Genomic DNA, 19,168 nt, shown 5'->3' with positions numbered 1-19,168 from the left:
GCAGGGGAGGGGCAGCAAGGGGGACACAGGATCTAAAGCGGGCTCTCTGCTGTCAGGAACCATGAGATCATGACCTGAGCTGAAGTTGGCTGCTTAACGGACTGAGCCACCCAGGCGCCCTTAGAGTCACTTATTTTAAATGCTTGAATTCCTTTTTTATAACAAAGTATAGGATAGATAAGTATGGTTAGTGGCCAGAAAGGAACTTCAGCTTTTTTTTAAAATAAGGAGAATGAATTTACCTATTATTTGTAAAATGAAAAAAAAATTTTTTTGAAGTTACCTTTGCTAACACTGTATTAAGTAACTCTGTTACCCATTCCTTGGGATTATAAGGAACTAATTATAATAAAGTAGAAAATAATTATTTCCTATTACATGAACACTCACTGGTGTTGTAATGAATACCATTTCCAAAAGAGAGCTTCCTAAAATGGGAAAGCTAAATACAGATTGTCAATAAAATATGAACTCCACTGAATTTTAACATTAATTTATAAAATACACAAATTTTATAAAATAACATTTAGGAAGAACATTATCTTTTAAAATGTTATCTAAATCTTAACGGTTTTTAGGGAACTAAAAGCTATATACTTATTAGGACTTTGAAGTTATTGAATCTAACAAATTCGTTTTCTATTTATCTTCTAGTAGACAGTCAGACATCCAGCCAATTACAGTTCTTCGGTAGCACATACGTCATCTCACCAGAACCAGGAGGCACCAGTTACCCACAGGTAACAGCCACCATCACTAAATGATACACTGTCACAAATACAAAGTCAAGACTTTCAATGTCTTCTAAGTAACGCACTCTGGGAGCTCAGCTGCCAAATCAGGACATACACACTCTCAAAGCTTCATCACCCACAATTAAACTTCATCAATCCAAAAGATGGGAAAACCAAATAACCAGTTGTCGCCAACCATTAGCTCCAGCACCTTAACACACGCAATCAGAACAGAGGGGCTAATTTTTCCTTGCAAACTTCTATGTTTTTCCTTCAAACTCAATTCTTGACCCAGAACTAGAAACTCGGAAGGGATTTAAGAACAAACAGCACTGGGGTCATATTTTGGGGGGGTTATAGGGGTATTTTAGTTCCACACCATTGTTTCATGGACACTGACACCCAGAGATAAACATCACACATTGAATGAAATCGATCTGTACCGATCTGTACCAATCAATGACGTGAAGAGATCTATGTATATGATTATTGAGTTTTTACTCAGAGGATTTTCAATGTTTTTAAGTCGAGGGAAGGAATCAGAAGGATCATACTCCCCACTGGTTGGCAGAGTTAGCACACATGATCAGCTAAGCTAATGACAGTGATGAATTTGGGATCAGAAAGGGCTCAGGAGGAGGGTCTGATTTATCTCAGGGTTCTTCCATGGTCCAGTTTAAACTGGAATGAATCCAATCTGTACAGGCAGTGCCATATAGGGTGGTAATAAAAAGCATAACTAAGTGAATTTGAATCTCAGAAGATAAAGTGTCCCATTACAAACTACTTTTGTCTTGTTTCAAATAATCTCTAACAATCCAAATGATGACTCTGAATGAGTATCACACACAATGTCTCACACAATCCGAATAGCTACATTTTAAATGCTATCTTCCTATAATCATATGCTCAGACATGGTTGCAGTCAATGTGTATACAATTTGGTGTTTATCTTTTAAACATTAGAAGTTAAGGAAGCCAGAATACTGTTATTAAGCTTAGCATTTTTCTTCCTATTCATTTTATATAGTGAGTGCTTGGTAAATATTTGTTGGGGGACTATTCATATATTTGCAAACAAGAAAGTATCCTTTATACAAGTCTATCTTTATTTGTAAAAAATAATATACAACTAAAGCTAATTTGATTTTTAAAATCAAAGTTCATTTAGTGATAATGTACATTTTATAATAAAATTGTAGTAAAATACTGACATTTGATAGTTTAAACAAAGTATCATTCATGTAAAAATCATGTTGCATGTAAAATTTAATTAGAAAATTCATAGTTCACAAAAGTACATATATTTTTGTTGATAGCTCATGAGAACATCATAACAGAACAAAATTCACAGTTAGGCTTGACATTTAGTACTACAAAATTTTATGTGGAGTCCACTGATATTTTTGTTAATTAGGTACACCTGGAATAATTGAGACTGCCAATGATTTGACATTTTATTGTACAACCAAGGTCCATACTGGCTTTACAATACGTCTAGTCATCAGTTATGTCACCAAAAATTTAAATGAGAAATCTACCTTAAAACACCACTCATATATACCCTTAGCAGGATAATTAAAATAAAAAGCACTAGCAGCTTTGATTTCCATTTTCGTGAATACATACAAGACAAATCTGTACTTTATAGTTAAAATGTGTACAAAAAGTCAAGCCCTGAAGTATTTTTCCCAAGAGAGAAGTTCTGATGTTAAAACTTTGTTAAAAAAAAAAAAAAAAGAGAGAGAGAGGTAGTGTGTGAAAGGATTTTTACTTAAAATGTTAAACCCCTGCACCGCTTAAAATACGCATGAAATTTAACCTATGTGTTAACATTTTGCCATTCAAGAATCAAATTTTTATCAACTCACAGAATGTTAGAGCTGGAATGCCGTTAAAAAATAGTGGCATAGAACTGGAAGAACTCGGGTGACTTCAACGAAAAGGTACAGTGTCACATAATGTTGTGCAGTTGTCAGTTTAGTGGTGCCGTGAGCAACATACATGACGTGTTCTGAGTCCAGCCACCTTCATCTAATGCAGACTTCTTCATGTGTTTTTCCCAGAGAGAAAATATCCTTCAAAACGGAGCCATTTAGTTCTTCATTGTTTCAACAGCACACAATTGGTACAAAGGTACCCATCTGTCCTAGCCTTACCATAAAATTAATAATAAATAACTCAGAGAGGAAACTCCGTAAGCCCCAGGGCACGCGTGTGCACCCCACAGTCTTCTTACTTGCTATATACAAGCAGTGCTTGTGCACGTTGTCCAGTGGAATCAGGCGAGGGTTGGGAGCTAGCAGCCTTACCTCCAACTTGTCCTAAGTGGGTGCATCGGAAAATAATAAATAGCCTCATAAAATTAATAGCAATAAATGCTACCTGTCCAAGGTGAATACTATATTATTTCTCATAAAGTGTAGGCAGTGTCCCTAGAAATCCCAGTAAGGAAAACCCACGTATCTCATACAAAAAGTGCACAAGTTTGTCCTGTGTGTAAAAATCTCTTAATTTGGGTGCATTTTTTAATCCAAAGTGATTCATACCACTCAAATACGTGAAAAGAGTATAAAAGCACGCCAACAAAACACTAACGACAAAAGGAATGATTTCCAATGAGATGGGAATGAGACAGAAGAGATTAAGGGGGTCTCAAGTATCACCAGTTGATGGAACTGCCTTTGACAACTTAAGTCATACACATATGGAATGAGTTCGTAAATAGGAAAGCTATAGGATGAACAAACTTTTAACCTGGACAACTGTTACAGTTTCTTAATTCAAGACCATGGCTTCAATGCTTTATGACCTAGGAAGCAATTCCTAAAAACAGTCAATTGGTTCGATTTCTTAGAAATTAGGGGGGAAAGAAGGCATTTGAAAAAATTACTTGTAACAATTAGCAACGGAGGAATAACACTAAAAAATCAAGATAAAATACAAGAAACATAGGAGCTGAGGTCCCCAAGGTACCAAAGGACAGAACCGGACTTCTTCACATTAGAATTAAAAAAATATATAGTTAAAAGAAAAAGCTAACTGGGCTCTGCACAGCAGGTTAAATACACAACCACTTTGAACGGAAATGATCTGGCCCTCTCGTAGTTCTGAGAACGCGCCCTGACATCCAGTTCTCTGTAGACAAAATAGCAAAAGCACATAATTTCATTAGCAAAGGCCCCTTTTAGACTTAAACTCACCTCTGACAAACCAAAGTTTGTATTAACAATTATCAAACTACTATTTTAATAACATTTTAAGCTTGCAATATTATTTTTCTCATGCCTACTCCAGGTCACTGGTTCAGAGGTATATATGCTTTAAACTACCGAATTTACAAGTCCCTACGGCATCCTCACTCAGAAGACATTCAGACAAAGGTTTCATAGTGTTATGATCGTCCCGTCTTCTTCTAAGAGTTTTTGATCTGGAGCACGTGTTTCTGTACTTGTGCCACTTGCGACGGGGGCTAAGCTCACTTCATTAGAAGGAATAAAACCATTCTGTCCAGATTCAAAATTGAGTTCTATTTGCGTTAGTGATTCCAGGCTCTCGGTAGCGGGAACAGCTTTCGGAATCTGCTGCGGCACTCCGTTACCTTCAATAATAATGTCGTCCTCATCACTGTCTTCATCCTCTGGCTCAAAGCTCGGTTCTGCCTGCTGGGGATAGCCCAGAAGACTGTTATCAGTGGACTGGCCAGAGCTGCCAGAAGTCCGACTGTTCCGGACAACATTGTTCCTCTGGTTTGCTGGTCTCACCGTGATGATGAGGTTGCGGCTGTTGGCGATCATCATGTCTGTTACTTGATCAAGACTCTTCCCTGAAACTTCTATGCCATTGACTTCTAAGACTTCATCATTCACAGCTAACAGTCCTGTGCTTTGAGCCAGGCCTCCGGGGACAAGTCTGGATATAAAGATCCCTGGGACCTTCTCTAAGCCATGAGGTGTTACCCTGACACTGGAGCCATCCCGGATGTAGAATCCTAAGGGTTTCTCAGTGCCGTACTTGTAAAGACGAACCCTACGATGTGTTTCTGGGAGAATATCCACGTCTATAATAGAAGACACGGGTCTGAAGTCTTGGGGCATGCTAATGACTATATGTGGCTTTTTTCTATGGTTGTCAGGACGCAATACGTTGGTTAAAACATTCTTCTTCTTTATTAGTGTGTCTGTACCAAAGGCACTGTAGTCTGCTTCTTCTGTTTAAAAATAAAATACGATAATTATAGAGATACTGTAAAAACACCCACTTATCTACAGTTGAATCTATACAGAAGGGAGAACTCACATGCATTTGGTACACAAACAATTTAAATATTAGCTTCTAATCAGATCAAAATGTAGTGCAGTGGTAAGACTGCTGTACCAGAAGGAAACCACTAGGTGGCCCTCTCAAGTACACATCACAAAAGAAGCAAATGCTGAAGTTAAATCTGAGCAAGCTCAAAGGCTATTAAGCATTAAGAGGGCAAACACAATTCTGGTAAGTCTTACAAACCATTCTTAAACATCATTTCAAATGCATTACATAAAATGTATTTTCCCTTCATTTAAGAACCTCCAGTTTGCATATTTCTGATTCTCCTCGATGTAAAACGCGACACTTTTGAATCCCAAGGTAAATCAAGAGAATGAACCTGTATGAGAGGCTGACTGGGCAGATAATATGCATTAAATGATAATGTAATAAGAGGAATATAGACCTAGAACTTAGGGATTTTGGTCTTCTGTGAATGTTCTCTTCCAGCTTTCCAGGGGGGAATTCTTCATCTCCCATTTTCCCACTTTGAAAGACGCTGAAGTGGAAGATTTTTAACTTTTTTCTTCACCGTGTGTGAAACAACGGGGGGCAAAGGAACCTGTCTGGGTGGCGGGGACACAACCGGCGGGAGGGAGGACCCTGGCAGCCCGGAGCTGCTGCCTCATTTAACGTGCAGCACGGCCCCCTTGCTGCAGGCATCTTTCTTCCACTAAAGAAATCTGTGTGGCCAAATCCAATTTGCCACGGAGCCTTGTTTTTTTAGGTAAAAAATTTCTCATTTTTAAATGTTGATACCCAATTAAATAACAACAAAAACCAGTTTGAGCCAAATAACATCCGCAGGCTTGAATTCATTCTTCCGGCCAGCAATCTAGAATTCTGATGTAAACTAAGGGAAAACAGGGCACCTAAAACCAGATAGGTATTCTTAAATCACACTGTTGAAGGAAGGCATCTACAAACAAAACATCTCATCAGAGAATGAGGTAGAAAAGGAAATGAAATTGACCACAGGTACAAAACTTGAAATCATGTTTCAAAAATGACCAATGAGAAGAAATTAAAAAATCTTAGCCTCAGCTCCTGCTACAGAGAATAGATCACTGTACTGTGTGGTACAGGGCTTAGCTTCCGTTCTTTCCCTGCACTCTCACCTTCTATTGATAAATATTTCCATCTTTACTCTATAAACCAGGAAATCAAGGGTACAAAATAACCATTAAGAGTACAAAATACAGAGAAAGACTGGACCTGGATTTTCTTATCTGGCCAATACCTTACGCATTCACATAATGAGTATTAAGTGTCAGGTGTGGGTCTGAATATGGAGAACTTGGGTATTTTTTTCTCATGTTGCTTGAACATTCTTTAAAAGCTAGCTGCAGAGGGGCGTCTGGGTGGCGAGTTGGTTAAGCGTCCAACTTAGTTAGGCACAGGTCATGATCTTGCAGTTCATGAGGTTGAGCCCCACACCGGGCTCTCTGATGTCAGTGCAGAACGCGCTTCAGATCCTGTCTGTCTCTCTCTCAAAAATAAACAAACATTAAAAAAAAAAAAAAAAAAAAAAAAAAAAAAAAAAAAAAAAAAAAGGCTAGTTGCAGATAAATGTACAAGACCAGGGGTACCTTAATTTTTGGCATTTTTCCCCCTGGGGCAAATTCTGTCTTCATTTATAAAATATGCATACTATGTTCCTACAGAGACAAATTTATTTATAATTTGGCTTTGGAAATTAACCCAGTGACACAAGAATCTTTTTGGCAACACTTGGCAAAGACTGTCAACAACAGTCTTCTACTGAATGTATTTTCCCAAAAGTATCTTTTCATTTTAAAACAATCAATTTAAAAAAACCTACATAATATTTATAAGGAAAATTCCACACTGTACACACTGGAACAAAATTAAGTTGCCTACATGGGAAACCTGACCCCCGCCCTCCCCCCAAAAAAGAAAAAACAATCCTAAATCTGCATAATTTGGCATTGCATCCAGACTGTTTGAATGCTCTCTGCTAAATTCTCAAAAGCAATATGCCCCAGTACAAAGGCACCTTTGTTCTCCCATCTAGCTAATCAGTTTCTAGCCACTGGGAAAAGAAATATTTTGGCAGGAAGCCAGGGTGCAGAGTGTTAGTTTAAAGTGTAAAGGTGACTGTCCACTGGGAACCGGGAGTTCATTTTCTACCTGAGTCTGTGTATCAAAGCACTGAACTCAGAATGAGATGGAAAGTTTGCAAACTTGGTTCACAGCAACCTCCCCGCCCCCCACGCCGTAAAAACCCGGGCTTATGCAACAGTACATGATACAGGCTCAACACCTCCCTTATCCCAAGCCCGTCTCTCAGCCACAGCCTCAGCTAACTGCGATCATCACGGATCCACTTGGAATGCCTGCCAGGAGCCATACTGCGGGTCTCCCCTCCTTACAGAAAGTTCCTGTGCTTTACTTAGAGAGGAGCCTTGCAGCCACTCCCCGGGACCTCTTACTCTTGCAACAGTTAATTCCGAAAGGCCTGGCTGTCTCATTCCTTAACGGACATTGAGTCGTGAGTCACAGGTTCAGAACAGGGGGTAAGGGTCCACTAGTGACCTAGGGCAGGCACAGATACATGAAATAAAAGCCTACGGTGTTAAAGCAAATCTGGGGGATAAAAAACCCAAACCCTCCTATAAACCCCATCAGCACCCCTGTAGAGTAAACACAGTAACAGTTCACAGTAATCAAGAAAGTTCACGATGACCCATCTGAAGTTCGATGAGAAGACAGGGAAGAAGGAAAAAATTTCTGAAATTATCCTCCTCCAGGGTTGACAAACTTTTCCCCAAAAGAGCTCTGGAGTAAGTATTTTAGGTGTTGCAGGTCATATAGTCGCTGCTGCAAAAGCCACGATCAGTACGTAAAGGAATGAGTGTGGCCGTGGTCCAAGAAAACTTTATTTACAAAAACAGCCAGCAAGCCTTGTTTGCCAACCTTTGTTCTAATCCAAAATGGTTAAATGAACTAGATCTGGCAGCTTTAAAAGGATTAAATATCACCTAAAGCAACATTCAAAGTATGCAAATCCCTTCACTTCCTAATATAAGCAAACCAATCACCAAACACCGAAGCTGCACTAGGATGTAGCCAGGCCGATCCCGTGACCAAGAGAAGGTGGGGGCTTGTTCTCGTGGTGCTTGCACTCCACAAGAGGGGACTCCACAAGAGGGGACTCCACAAGAGGGGCCGGCAACCCGAATTTCAAACAATTACGTTATTAGAAGGAGCCAAGAACTGTGGTTTGTCTACAGTGCACCGTAGGAGCCTGGCCTGGTTTGCAGGGGGACACAAGGCTTCTCCAGGGAAGTGAGGTTTGTGCTGAGACTGGAAAAGAAGCCAGTAGCTAATCAGGTAGAAGGGAGGGAAGAATGTTCCAGGCACAGGATCCAACGAATATAGAGAAGGGCTGGATGGGGCAGACGAAGAAGTCCAATAGAGAGAGGGGGGGAGGGGAGGGGAAGGAGCCAAGAGCCCAGTTAGAGGCAGCAGGGGCCCTGCAGACAAACAGGGCCTGGGGGGGGGGGGGGGCGGTGGGGGGGTTGTTAAGGATTATGGACTTCAGCCTAAGGGCAATGGGAAGAAAACCAAAGGTGTGGGTTTTTCTACTAAGCTCACCCAGGCTGTAAACTGGAGAATGGCCCTGAGGGAGAAAACGGGGAGCCGTGAAGTGATTTTGGATGGCCCCTGGCCTGGAGCAGAGGTAGTGCTGATGGGGAAACGAACGTGAAAAATAATTAGAACAGTTTTAATACTAATAGGCTCGGTGCCTGAGCAAAAGGGAGGCATGTGTCAAAGGTGACACCCAGGTTTCTGTCGTGAGCAACTCGTGTCACAATTTCTTCTTTTTATTTTATTTGACCTTATTTCTTGGGCCACACCTTTAAACCATTTTTTACAATTTACAATTAAAATGCATATCCTTTAGAGCATTTTTAAGTCAAACCCTGATTCACTGAAATGGAGTCTTAAAGCCCATCTGCAGAATAACGTTGAGTGCACGGTTTTAAGAGATGAGTGGGGTCCCTGACCAGGTGTCTGGGCCACAGGACCATGTCTTAAGTGAGAGAGTGTGTAAAGGGAGGCCCTTCTAGTGTTTGCAGCAAACTCTTCTGACTAAATCCAAGATAAAAATGCATTTGTCTGAGATCATACAAAAACTGATGGTAACAGACCACGAAGTTGTGGTGTGGATATTCTGATCAGATCTGGGGAGGAGTCTGAGCACCACAACAGATCCCAGACTCGGCTGCCTGTCATGCGAGCTGCGAAGCTTTTAAACTCCAACAGGGGAAGGGGGCTGACAAAAGATCTGGCAATCTTCTCTGTGAATACAACTTTTAAGATACCAGAGACTTTATCTTCTTTTGGTTCTGCTTCCAATGATAATAGCCCTAGAGATGGGGTCTTTCTTCTAACAACAAATTATTATAAAACATAAAACCTTTCAAGACATGTAACGATAGTTTATGCATTCAACTGTGACCTTTCAATTCAAAGAAACTCTTAGTAGAAGCATCAGATTTTCAATTAAAGATGTACCGTAAAAGACACGGTTTTAAAATTTTAAATGGTTCTGAAGTTTGTTTTTTAAAATCACTTGGTACCATATCAAATGTAATTGCTGCCCTAACGATTCCTAAACTGGGATCAACAAGCCAAGAAAACAGAAAATGTGTTGTAATTAAGCAGTGAAATGTTACTATACGTAATGTCATGCTTTATATTAGTTTCCTGACTTTAATGCTGATTATCATTTACATAAAATCAGCTTTCTACTTAAGCATCTGTTGATCTTTAAAAGAAAAAAAAGTATCACCGTGAATCACAGGGCAATGAGCAAGTCTGTAAGACAGACAGTAAAGATAACTAACTTGCCCTTACATAAGGTGACTTCAGGTCTGATAAAGGTGGGAGGGTCAGGGGGCTTTGGCTAGGGTGGTCCAAAGAGACCCCTAGAAGAAAGTTATGTGTGTTAAGATCTGAATGATGAGGAGGGAGCCATGGGAGGAGCAAGGAAAAGGGGAAAAGAACAGCAGAAACACAGAGAGAGCAACAAGCTTTCCAAATCTGAGCCAGAAAGCAAGCCAGCCTGGTGGGCTGTGATGAGGGAGTAGGGGAACGGAGAAAGATGATGTTGTAAAGTCCAAGGCAGGAAGGATGTTATTCTGGGTAGAGTGGGAAGGGAGAAGGGGGGTTATGAAGCAGGAATGACTCGACCAGCTTACTTTTCTGCTTTCCTTAAGTCCTATTTGCATTACACTTGCATTTTAATTTTAATGTTTATTTATTTTTGAGACAGACAGAGACAGGATGCGAGTGGGTTAGGGGCAGAGAGAGAGAGAGAGACAGAGACAGAGACAGAGACAGAGTCCGAAGCAGGCTCCAGGTTCCAAGCTATCAGCACAGAGCCCGACGCGGGGCTGGAAATTACCAGCTGTGAGATCATGACCTGAGCCGAAGTCTGACGCTCAACCGACTGAGCCACCCAGGCGCCCCAAATTACACTTGTATTTTTAAAAGCAAAAATGTTCTGTGGAATGCACTGCCTATTTCTAAATCAAATTCTAAGAGCTGTTCACTATATTGGACATTTACTTCTAGGGCAAAGAAAACTTTTGTTCACATAGAAACATATTTAAAAAGCAAATAGCAGAACATAACCTCCCTTACCAGACATCAGGATTAATCCCACAATCATTAAGTGTCACTATTCCAGTAATAAGCACACGTAGTGGTATAATCCAACTCCTAGAATCTAACAAAAAGGATAATCCAACAAAATTTTGTCGGATGGCAGGAGTTTAAAAATAGTCACTCCTCATTTAAATACACGTTCCAAACAGCAATGAAGTTTTTAATGAAAATTACAATGGCTAACAAGGAAGGCCTACCACTCAATGATTCAGCTTCTTCTGCTTAACACAAGTTCCGCTTGAATGTCTTGTCTTCTCTCCTCTACTGCCGTTCCTTCCTCTCCCACAGTCTCTACACAACTAGACAAGGGCCCACTCCTGTCTTCATCCCTGCGAGACCTGATGTCCACTCTCAAGAATTTCAACGATCACTTTTCAATCTTCTGACGAGCCTCTAGATCTCGACCATAAGTTCCAGTCTCCTACTTCCAATTTCCTATATGACACAATTAAAACTCATCAGCCAAATAAGCCCCCCCCCCTTTTAATGTTTACTCTATTTTTGAGAGACAGACAGACAGACAGAGCATGAATGGGGAGGGGCAGAGAGAGAAGGAGACACAGAACCCAAAACAAGCTCCAGGCTCCGAGCTGTCAGCACAGAGCCTGACGTGGGGCTTAACCCCACAAACTGCAAGATCATGACCTGAGACGAAGTCAGCGCTTGACCAACTGAGCCACCCAGGCACCCCCCCAAATAAGCCTTTTTTGTTCCAAAACCAAATCCATTTTCTTTCCAAGTCAATGTCCCTCTTCCAAATTCTGCTTGTTTATGGCTCTGTCCCAGCCATCAGACTCAAATCCAGAAACCCATTTATTCTGTTTGAGTCCTCTTCACGTCCCCACCATGCAGTGGGGAGCAGTGACTCTCAAGTACCAGATTCGCCCCTTTCCTCACCTGCCTCCTCCACCGGGGCAGCTTCCCGGCTGCCTCGTCATGCCAGCTACTTGTCCTCTCCTCTAAGACCGCTGCTCACTCCATCTCATCCCCAACAGCCAAATTAATCTTCCTAGGCTAATACTCTAATTGTACTACACCACTGTTAGGTTCCTACGCAATCCATCTCTGGGGTCTCTGGGAAAATTAACGTGTGTGCTTCTAAGTATTTTGTGAACAGCGTAAATGTGACCCTCGGAGGTTTGTTGGTGGACTTTAGTTCCTCCAAACTTAGAAAAGCAGAGCTATAAGACCAGTGCGGTCCCAAAGCCCTGGGAGTGGTCCAAGGCTTATCAACCGATTGGAAATAAAGTTTCACCTTCAAGGGTAATCCCCACCCATTCTCTCAAACTGCTCTCAGGTTTGGTTTATAAACATAGAAAGGCTCTCATTATCCCGCCAAGACTGAGCTTGCTGCTGTCACACTGGCTTTCTAAACCTCTTCATTTACCAAAGACAAAGGAATAAACCGCACACATCAGGCCCATGTGCAGACAGGCAGACACGGAGGAGGCCGTAAAGTTTAAAAAAAAAAAGTTTTAAGACTCAAAGTACATTTGAAAATGCTTGTCCCACAGAATGATTTTTCAAATGTTCTTTTGCAAGACTAATATCAGTGTTTAAATTCCTCCAAAATAATGGCTTCCTATCTAATTTTCCAGATAACTAACTAACATTATTTCTGTGAAAAACATCCTAAATAAGTAACTTTCCTTCAGGTATCTATTAAGTAGTAAACACAGCATCTGAGAGTTCGTTGCCACCAAAAAAAAAAAAAAAAAAAAATAGAATGTTTCTCTGATTTCAAAGTCATAGCCTTTCCAAAACATCTTTCTGAATGAACAAAACTCTATTCACCAAAGTGAATATTCAATGCATATCCTATCAATGAGGAAAATAAACTACTTCTGTTTCTAAAACAATTCTTCTACACAGTGGTACTTACCCTTTTTTTGTATAAAAATCCTAAGTAGTGGATTGGCCGTTGAAACAGCTTTGTGATAATTATCGTCATTGTTTATAGGTAGTAAGTCTCCATGGATGTCCGCATAGCCTACTAAAACGTCAACATTGGGTATCTTATGAACATGCTGCAGTAATCCATAAAACTCCTCAAATTTTCCAGGTTTGGATCTTTCCAGTGAAAACCGACGAAATTCCGCTCCAAACTATAAATACAATGAACACATTAATTAAAAACAAAATAAGTAACAGGACCCGATTTGAAAATGCACGCCACAGGAAAATTAACAGGCACGGTACTTCCCTTAATAAACAAGATAGTGGCAGTGACACAGTCCTTGGTCGGAACCCTCACAATCTGGAGATAAAACAGCATAAGAAAGGCACAGGAATGTGCCTTCTCACCGCTGCATCTCTGAGGGGCACTCCCTTCAGGAGATGCAGGCTCACTTCAACCCCTGGGGTACGCAGGCCTCACTGGGGACTGTCCTGCAACGGTGACTCAGCTCAAACCGGTCTGGAGCCCAGATCTCGACCGGCAGTACTCTCCCCACTCAGGCAGTGTGGTAACAGATGCGCCCAAGTCTTTATTTTGGTCATTAGCAAAAAGTACCTAAGTTTCTTCCCTTATAAAAGGTATTATGACTTCGCAGGAAGTGGCAAGAATTAACAGCAACATATAAAAAAGGGGCTTTGAGTTTCTTGGCATTAAGCTACCACACAAATAGAGGTATATAAGAAATAGGTCTAGAGATAAGGAGTATCTTCCCTAGGATAATGCTGGAAAAAAGAAGCTTTATTAATACATAAAATGTATATCCTACAACCACCCACATAACTAATACAAGAAGTGGTTATGTGCTTGGCACAGTGCTGAGCCCTATAGATGGGCTGGGAGCAGGAGCTCACCAATTAGTGGGTAAAGAGGACAATGACATCAGCAAGGTCTTAAGGGATCAAAGAAACACCTCTATCAGACCCAATATTTACCTTCACAATTCTGATTTTCGGGTATGTTTCCCTACTCTAGAATCACATCTCTGCTCTCCAAATGCCAGATGATTAAAGTGGCTGTTATTGAACACTAAGGACTGGCTTCATCTAGTCCCTGATAAACAGGATCTATGACTTAATATGGGACTACCTTCCTCAATGTGGAAACCTAAGAAAGGTTCATCAGCCTTCCTCAAAAAGTGTCCTGGCCACAGAAGTCTAGAAATGCTATGTAACTATAATCACACTCTTAAGGAATCACTGTGGAGACCGGATATTACAGACTCAGTTCAGTCCTACAGTTGATTTTTTTTTTTAATTTTAAACAAATGTTTGCCAAATATGTTCTACCACTGAACTTATTTTTCCTCTAAATATCTACTATTAACAAGAAATATTAATGCATTCTAATGTAATGTAATGCTAACACAGCCTTAAGCATCATGCAGAGAAAGTCACCGTCAGAATAATTTGAGAGGTTACAAATGTGTCAATTCATCTTCCCAAGGACCTATGGGATATCTGAAGTCACTGTCCTTATTGTATTTAAGAAGTTCATCTGCTTACTAATACCCACACTGCTCACTAGTTTTAAATTAAGTTAAAAACTCCCTAAAGCTGACTCTTACCTCTAATAAATAATTTAAAAAGTTTCCAAAACACATTCTTGAAACACAAACACCAGCATTTGTCAAGAATATAAGGTGACTCATACCTAAAACTCTCAAAAAGTTTAGTCACACCTTCATGTTTCAAGGTAAATAAAAACTGGGCAACACCCTTCATATCAGAGCTAGTCTTACGATGTTATCAAAAGTCTGTTTCTCCTCCATTTTCTTTATTCTGGTATCATAAGGCAGAGTTGCTAGTGTTTTCTGATTCATGCCAGGGTTATCACTTCTCCTGGTATATGTATAAGAGTAACATCTAACAACTGAACATTTCAGGGCTCCAATGTCTTTGCTTTTGCTAAAGCTTTTGGGTGAAAAGCTTCTGCTTAACATTTTTTCTCTTCCTTAAATGTTAGGATAAAAACAATGAAAAACTGTATGGCTTCACGGCAGCTGTGCCCTTTTGCAAATGTTAGCAGAAAACAAAACCAAACAAGAGAAACTGTTACGCTTCTTGCAGAAAAACAGGACCAAGAGAACGTCTGACTACGTGAAGAAAAATACTAAGAGAGAAAATCAAGACCCACTCAACAACTATCCACTATGTGAACCATTTATAACCCTTTTTTAGCCCAGTCTACTTTGTCCTGGCCACACAGAATTTGGCCTTCTCCCCTGGGAGAATGGACACCTTCTCTCAGCATCTGTTGGTACATCCGAGAAAAGCAAAGTTAATTTTGATATTGTCTGCCCACGAATAACAATCAGAAAATGTACAGCTCAGGAGCTGTCCCAAGGTTATTAAAGGATACCCCCTTCAATACTGATTAAGAACTTTCCTAGGTCCGCAAAGATAATGAAGTTGACACACTGTTTTCTACGCAGAAGTAAAAGAGATTCCCAAACGTGGATCTGCACATCACCTGGTCCTGGCTGCAACCTCTTGAGGATCAGTTTTGTAAAAAGCTCTGATATCACCAAAGCAGTGACAAAGGGAAATACTGTTTCAAACATCTGTCCAAATATTTTTTAAATGATAAGGAGGACAAGTGTTTAATTTAATCCACTGAAAATAAGTGTGTCAACAATACCTATTTAAAACACAAGGTATCACAGACACATTAAAAACAGGACCTAATGCTGTGTCTATTCATCGACAGCTAGAACAATGATGGAGCCACACTTCACTTGGTGCGGGTTCTCAGAGCGCCTTGACTCTAGTTAAGAGAGGAGGTTCACTAACAGGGCAGCCTGGCAGGTCAAATACGTAACATGTAGGAGACATAAGTGTGGGAAAGATTCACAGATCAGCTGACAGCAGAGAAGGGGCAGAAAGCCTGAAATTCCAGTCCCCAAATGCTCCAGGTTTCTAGTCCAAGAGATAAATTACCACTTCACTGTATTTATCAGTGCACCTAGAATCTCGACTCATTTTTCCTAGGATAAAAAAATTAAAGACTTCCTACCAAGATTAGGACCACAAACTGAATTTTAAAATTATGCAATATCATAAGTGTTTTTCTTTTCTTAACCTCAACTCCCACAGGCGCAACCTAGATTTATAACAGAAATGCCTGAGAAAGTTCAACCACTGGGCACAGAACCACTACTGCCCCTATGCAGCTCAGGAAAAATGTCTTGTGTATCTGGAGTCATCTTAACCCTTAGCTTAAGCATGTCCCTCCAATTTGCTATGACAGTTCCATGGAGGACACAGGGAAGAGTGTATTCCTTAAACTGCCGTAATTGCATTTCTGTTCCTATTAAACAACGGTTTTTGCAACTAGTGCCTATCCTGACACAGAAGTTAAGTCACAAATAGCATCGTTAAATGAGGTTAAAAAAAATTCATGCCAATATTCTTGATGTCAGGATCTCAGTTACAGCAACCTACACAACTCTGCTTATCAACTCTAGACAATAAAACCATTCTATCCACAGGCTCCCTGATTTTGTATTTGCCCTAAGTAGTCTTACATTCAATGACGTTTCATTATTTTTTAAGTGGATACGTGCTGTACTGTTCTCCCAGGCTTGTACCCGCGTTTTGGTTTTCTCAACTCTATTTTAAACGTTCTCATAAACATCTGTATTCTATGGAGCGTAGAAGTTACTCTGTAAAAAGGCTTTCAGGTTTTGTCATGAAAGCAGAGCTTGGCGAAGTCATCACCTTTCTGAGCCCTCTGTTTTCTCCGAGAAGCAAACTAGATTAAGCTCTTTTTGACTCTTCAACTCATGGAAATGGTTTTGCTTGAAAATGTGGTTGCCGAACACCTCCAGGTTCCAGCTCAAAACCCCCTTTTGGAAAGCATGCTCTAACTAATCCCTACAGACTACCCTGCTCAGGGAGCCTTGCGATTCAGTAATTCAGTGGACAGGGACGGAATCCTCAGCAGACGGGCATACCGCTCGGTCAGGAATGAAAACACTTGATGTGAAAAGGTAGCACGATGGAATGAAAAGCGCATCCAGCCTCAAACTGTAAAGTGCTACTCAAACGAAAGGTGATAGTGTTAATTTTGTAGATTAAACGCCTACCAAAGTTAGTGCTGGGAAAATCCCTAGCAGGAAGCAAAGCTAACTTTAAAAGGGCTCTTGACTTCACTGGGCTCTCCCTTTCACCAACTCGATGCACCCTTGAACCGCAGAAAGGGGTAACATTTTGTGGCCCCGCGGGTTCCAAACACTTTGGACTCACAGACCAGGAGCTAGAATTCCCCCCCCCCCCCAAAGATTTCCTACCACCCAGCGCTCCCATCCCCGCACAGGAATGAGATTTAAGGAACGAGATTAAGTGCTCCACTGGTCTTCCCACCTGGGCTAGGGGCAAACCCAAGCCCCACCTTCGCCCCCTTCTCACCAAGTTTTCTCTCCGCTACCTCCTGCCTCCAAATCGCACTGCCGCACCCCCCCCCCCGCGGTTGCAGACAACGGGCAGCCCCCTCAGGCCGCCCCGGCCACCCCCCTTCCCCTGGCCCCCATCGGCCGGCGGCTCCGCCCAGCCCGGCCCCGCGCACCTTGCTCTTCACCTCCATGGTGCCCAGGCAGCCGCTGCCAGCTCCGTGCCGGTGACTGCGGTTCATGCTGAGGCCGGGCCCCGCGGCGGCCTCCTCCGGCCGGGCCGCCCCTCGGGAGCGCAGGGAGCGAGTGCGCGGCCGGCGGGCTGGGGACGCGGCTGCGGCCCGGGCGCTTCCTCACAGGCACCTGCAAAGGGGGCGGCCGCGGCCCGGGTCTCCGCGCAGAGCTCCGCTCGGCTGGCTCCTCACGCGGCGAGACCAAGGGTCCGACTGGCGGCGCGGCGGGCGGGGACGCGACTCCCTCCCTCCGGGCCTCGGCGGCGGCCGCGACGGCGGAGAAGGAGGAGGAGGGGGCGGAGCAGAGGCGACAGGCGCCGCAGTCTCGCTCTCGGCCGCCTCCCCCGCACGCCCGCGCGCGCGCGCACCCGAGCCTGGCCGGAGCGGAGGCGCGTGAGCGCGCTCACCTGCAGTCGCCGCAGAAGCCTCGGCGGCTCGCGCTCCGCCCACACCCAATAGGAAGCGCGCACCTGCGCCCGCGCCGCCAACCAATCGATACCCGCCTCGCGAAGCGCGTGGGCGGACCGCCTTCTCGAAAATCCCGCCCACCGCCCTGCGATTGGCCCCGCGCTGCGAGGGAGGGGCGGGATCACCTGAAGCTTTGGGCCTCCTCCCCGGACCTAGCAGGACATCCATAAAGCGCATGCGCGGGCTCCGGCGTTTCCGCCTCGGGAAGGCCGGCCGGAAGCGCGAGCGCACCTGGAGAGGAGCTGGGGCGGGTGGGCCTTTTGCGCAAGCGCAGGCACGCGCCTGATCGCCCACTCCCGGCGAGAGCGCGCCCGGCGCGGGGGTGTGCTGCGCGGCCCAGCGGGCTGCAGGAGTGGGGTGGGGCTGCTCGGTTCCCGCCGTCCCCGCCCCTCGTCCGCTTTGGGATGCTGCACCCTGCAGCAGCGTCCCTCCACCACCCGGTTGGGCCGTTTCGGCGTCCAGCTGCAAGTCTGGTTACAAAATAAAAGTTTTCTCGCCTCTGCAACAGTTACTAGGGGAGAGCATCAGGGCTCTTCAGGCTTGGTTTTGTCCGTAGAGATTTTTTCCTGCAATCCGTCGGGTCCCACGAGGTCGAGAGGGCGCCGTGAGGGAGGGAAAGAGAGTTGAGGACCAGGATGGCTCCCCTCCGGTGCGGCTTCCCTGAGGACTTCCAGACCGGCCTTCCAGGGCTTTCTTTTTTCCTTTGCTTATTTTGTACTTGTTTATTTTTAACCACTGAAGTCTTTCTCTCCCTCCTCCAGCCATTTCTTGGCCATTCGCTCTTTGCGCCAATGACAGCCTCTGGACAATGTCCTTTTCTCCCACCGGAGTGATAGAGCTGTGTCCCTGGTAAAAGACTGAACCCTTCTCTCCAAATGCCCCAGAGCAGGTTTCTTCTCAAAGGGACGCTGTTAAGCACTGGCCGTGCCCAGGAAGTGGGGAGAAGACCCTCAAGTCCCCCTCCCCCCCCCAGAAGGACCCACCAGGGACCGGCTCACAAAGAGCTGTTGACCCCTCCCCTGTGCCCACCTGGGGCTGGGGGCAGGAACGGTTATACCCTGCCTAACCGTGGCCAGGACGAATTGCTTAGGGTGCTTGGTTCCACCCGAGTCCTCAGGGCCTTCCCCTCACCATCTACCTACCTCAGATCCCGTCTGACACCTTGTACATCCTTGTCAGCACGTGTGTGGCAGGTTTCGGGTTTTTTTCATGTTTTTGGAGTAATCTGGCCCCGCCCCAGGACGAAAGCAATGAGGAGGCAGGGACCACATCAACCACGTCAACTCACTGTTCAGCAGGTAGCATGGTACCTGACCCAGATAGGTCTTTGCCCCGGGCCGGCGTGGAGCGAGTGTGGTTTCCCCGTGCTAACTTTGCCCCACCT

At 43.6% G+C, this 19,168-nt stretch overlaps 1 protein-coding gene across 1 annotated transcript; it reads right to left on the bottom strand.

The window, feature by feature from the left end:
* Positions 1–1,820: 1,820 nt before the first annotated feature.
* PARD6B (par-6 family cell polarity regulator beta) lies at positions 1,821–17,767 on the bottom strand. Its single transcript, XM_058685957.1, has 3 exons — positions 17,260–17,767; positions 12,622–12,844; positions 1,821–4,944 (listed from the first exon to the last, which is right to left on the bottom strand). The coding sequence occupies exons 1-3, from the start codon at positions 17,323–17,325 to the stop codon at positions 4,121–4,123; spliced, it is 1,113 nt and encodes a 370-aa protein (XP_058541940.1). The 5' UTR covers positions 17,326–17,767; the 3' UTR covers positions 1,821–4,120.
* Positions 17,768–19,168: the final 1,401 nt, after the last annotated feature.

The sequence above is a fragment of the Neofelis nebulosa genome, chromosome 9 (assembly GCF_028018385.1).
Source record: "Neofelis nebulosa isolate mNeoNeb1 chromosome 9, mNeoNeb1.pri, whole genome shotgun sequence".
NCBI lineage: Eukaryota > Metazoa > Chordata > Mammalia > Carnivora > Felidae > Neofelis > Neofelis nebulosa.
The sequence above is the reverse complement of the archived record's forward strand: the minus strand, read 5'-3'. Positions and strand labels throughout refer to the sequence as shown.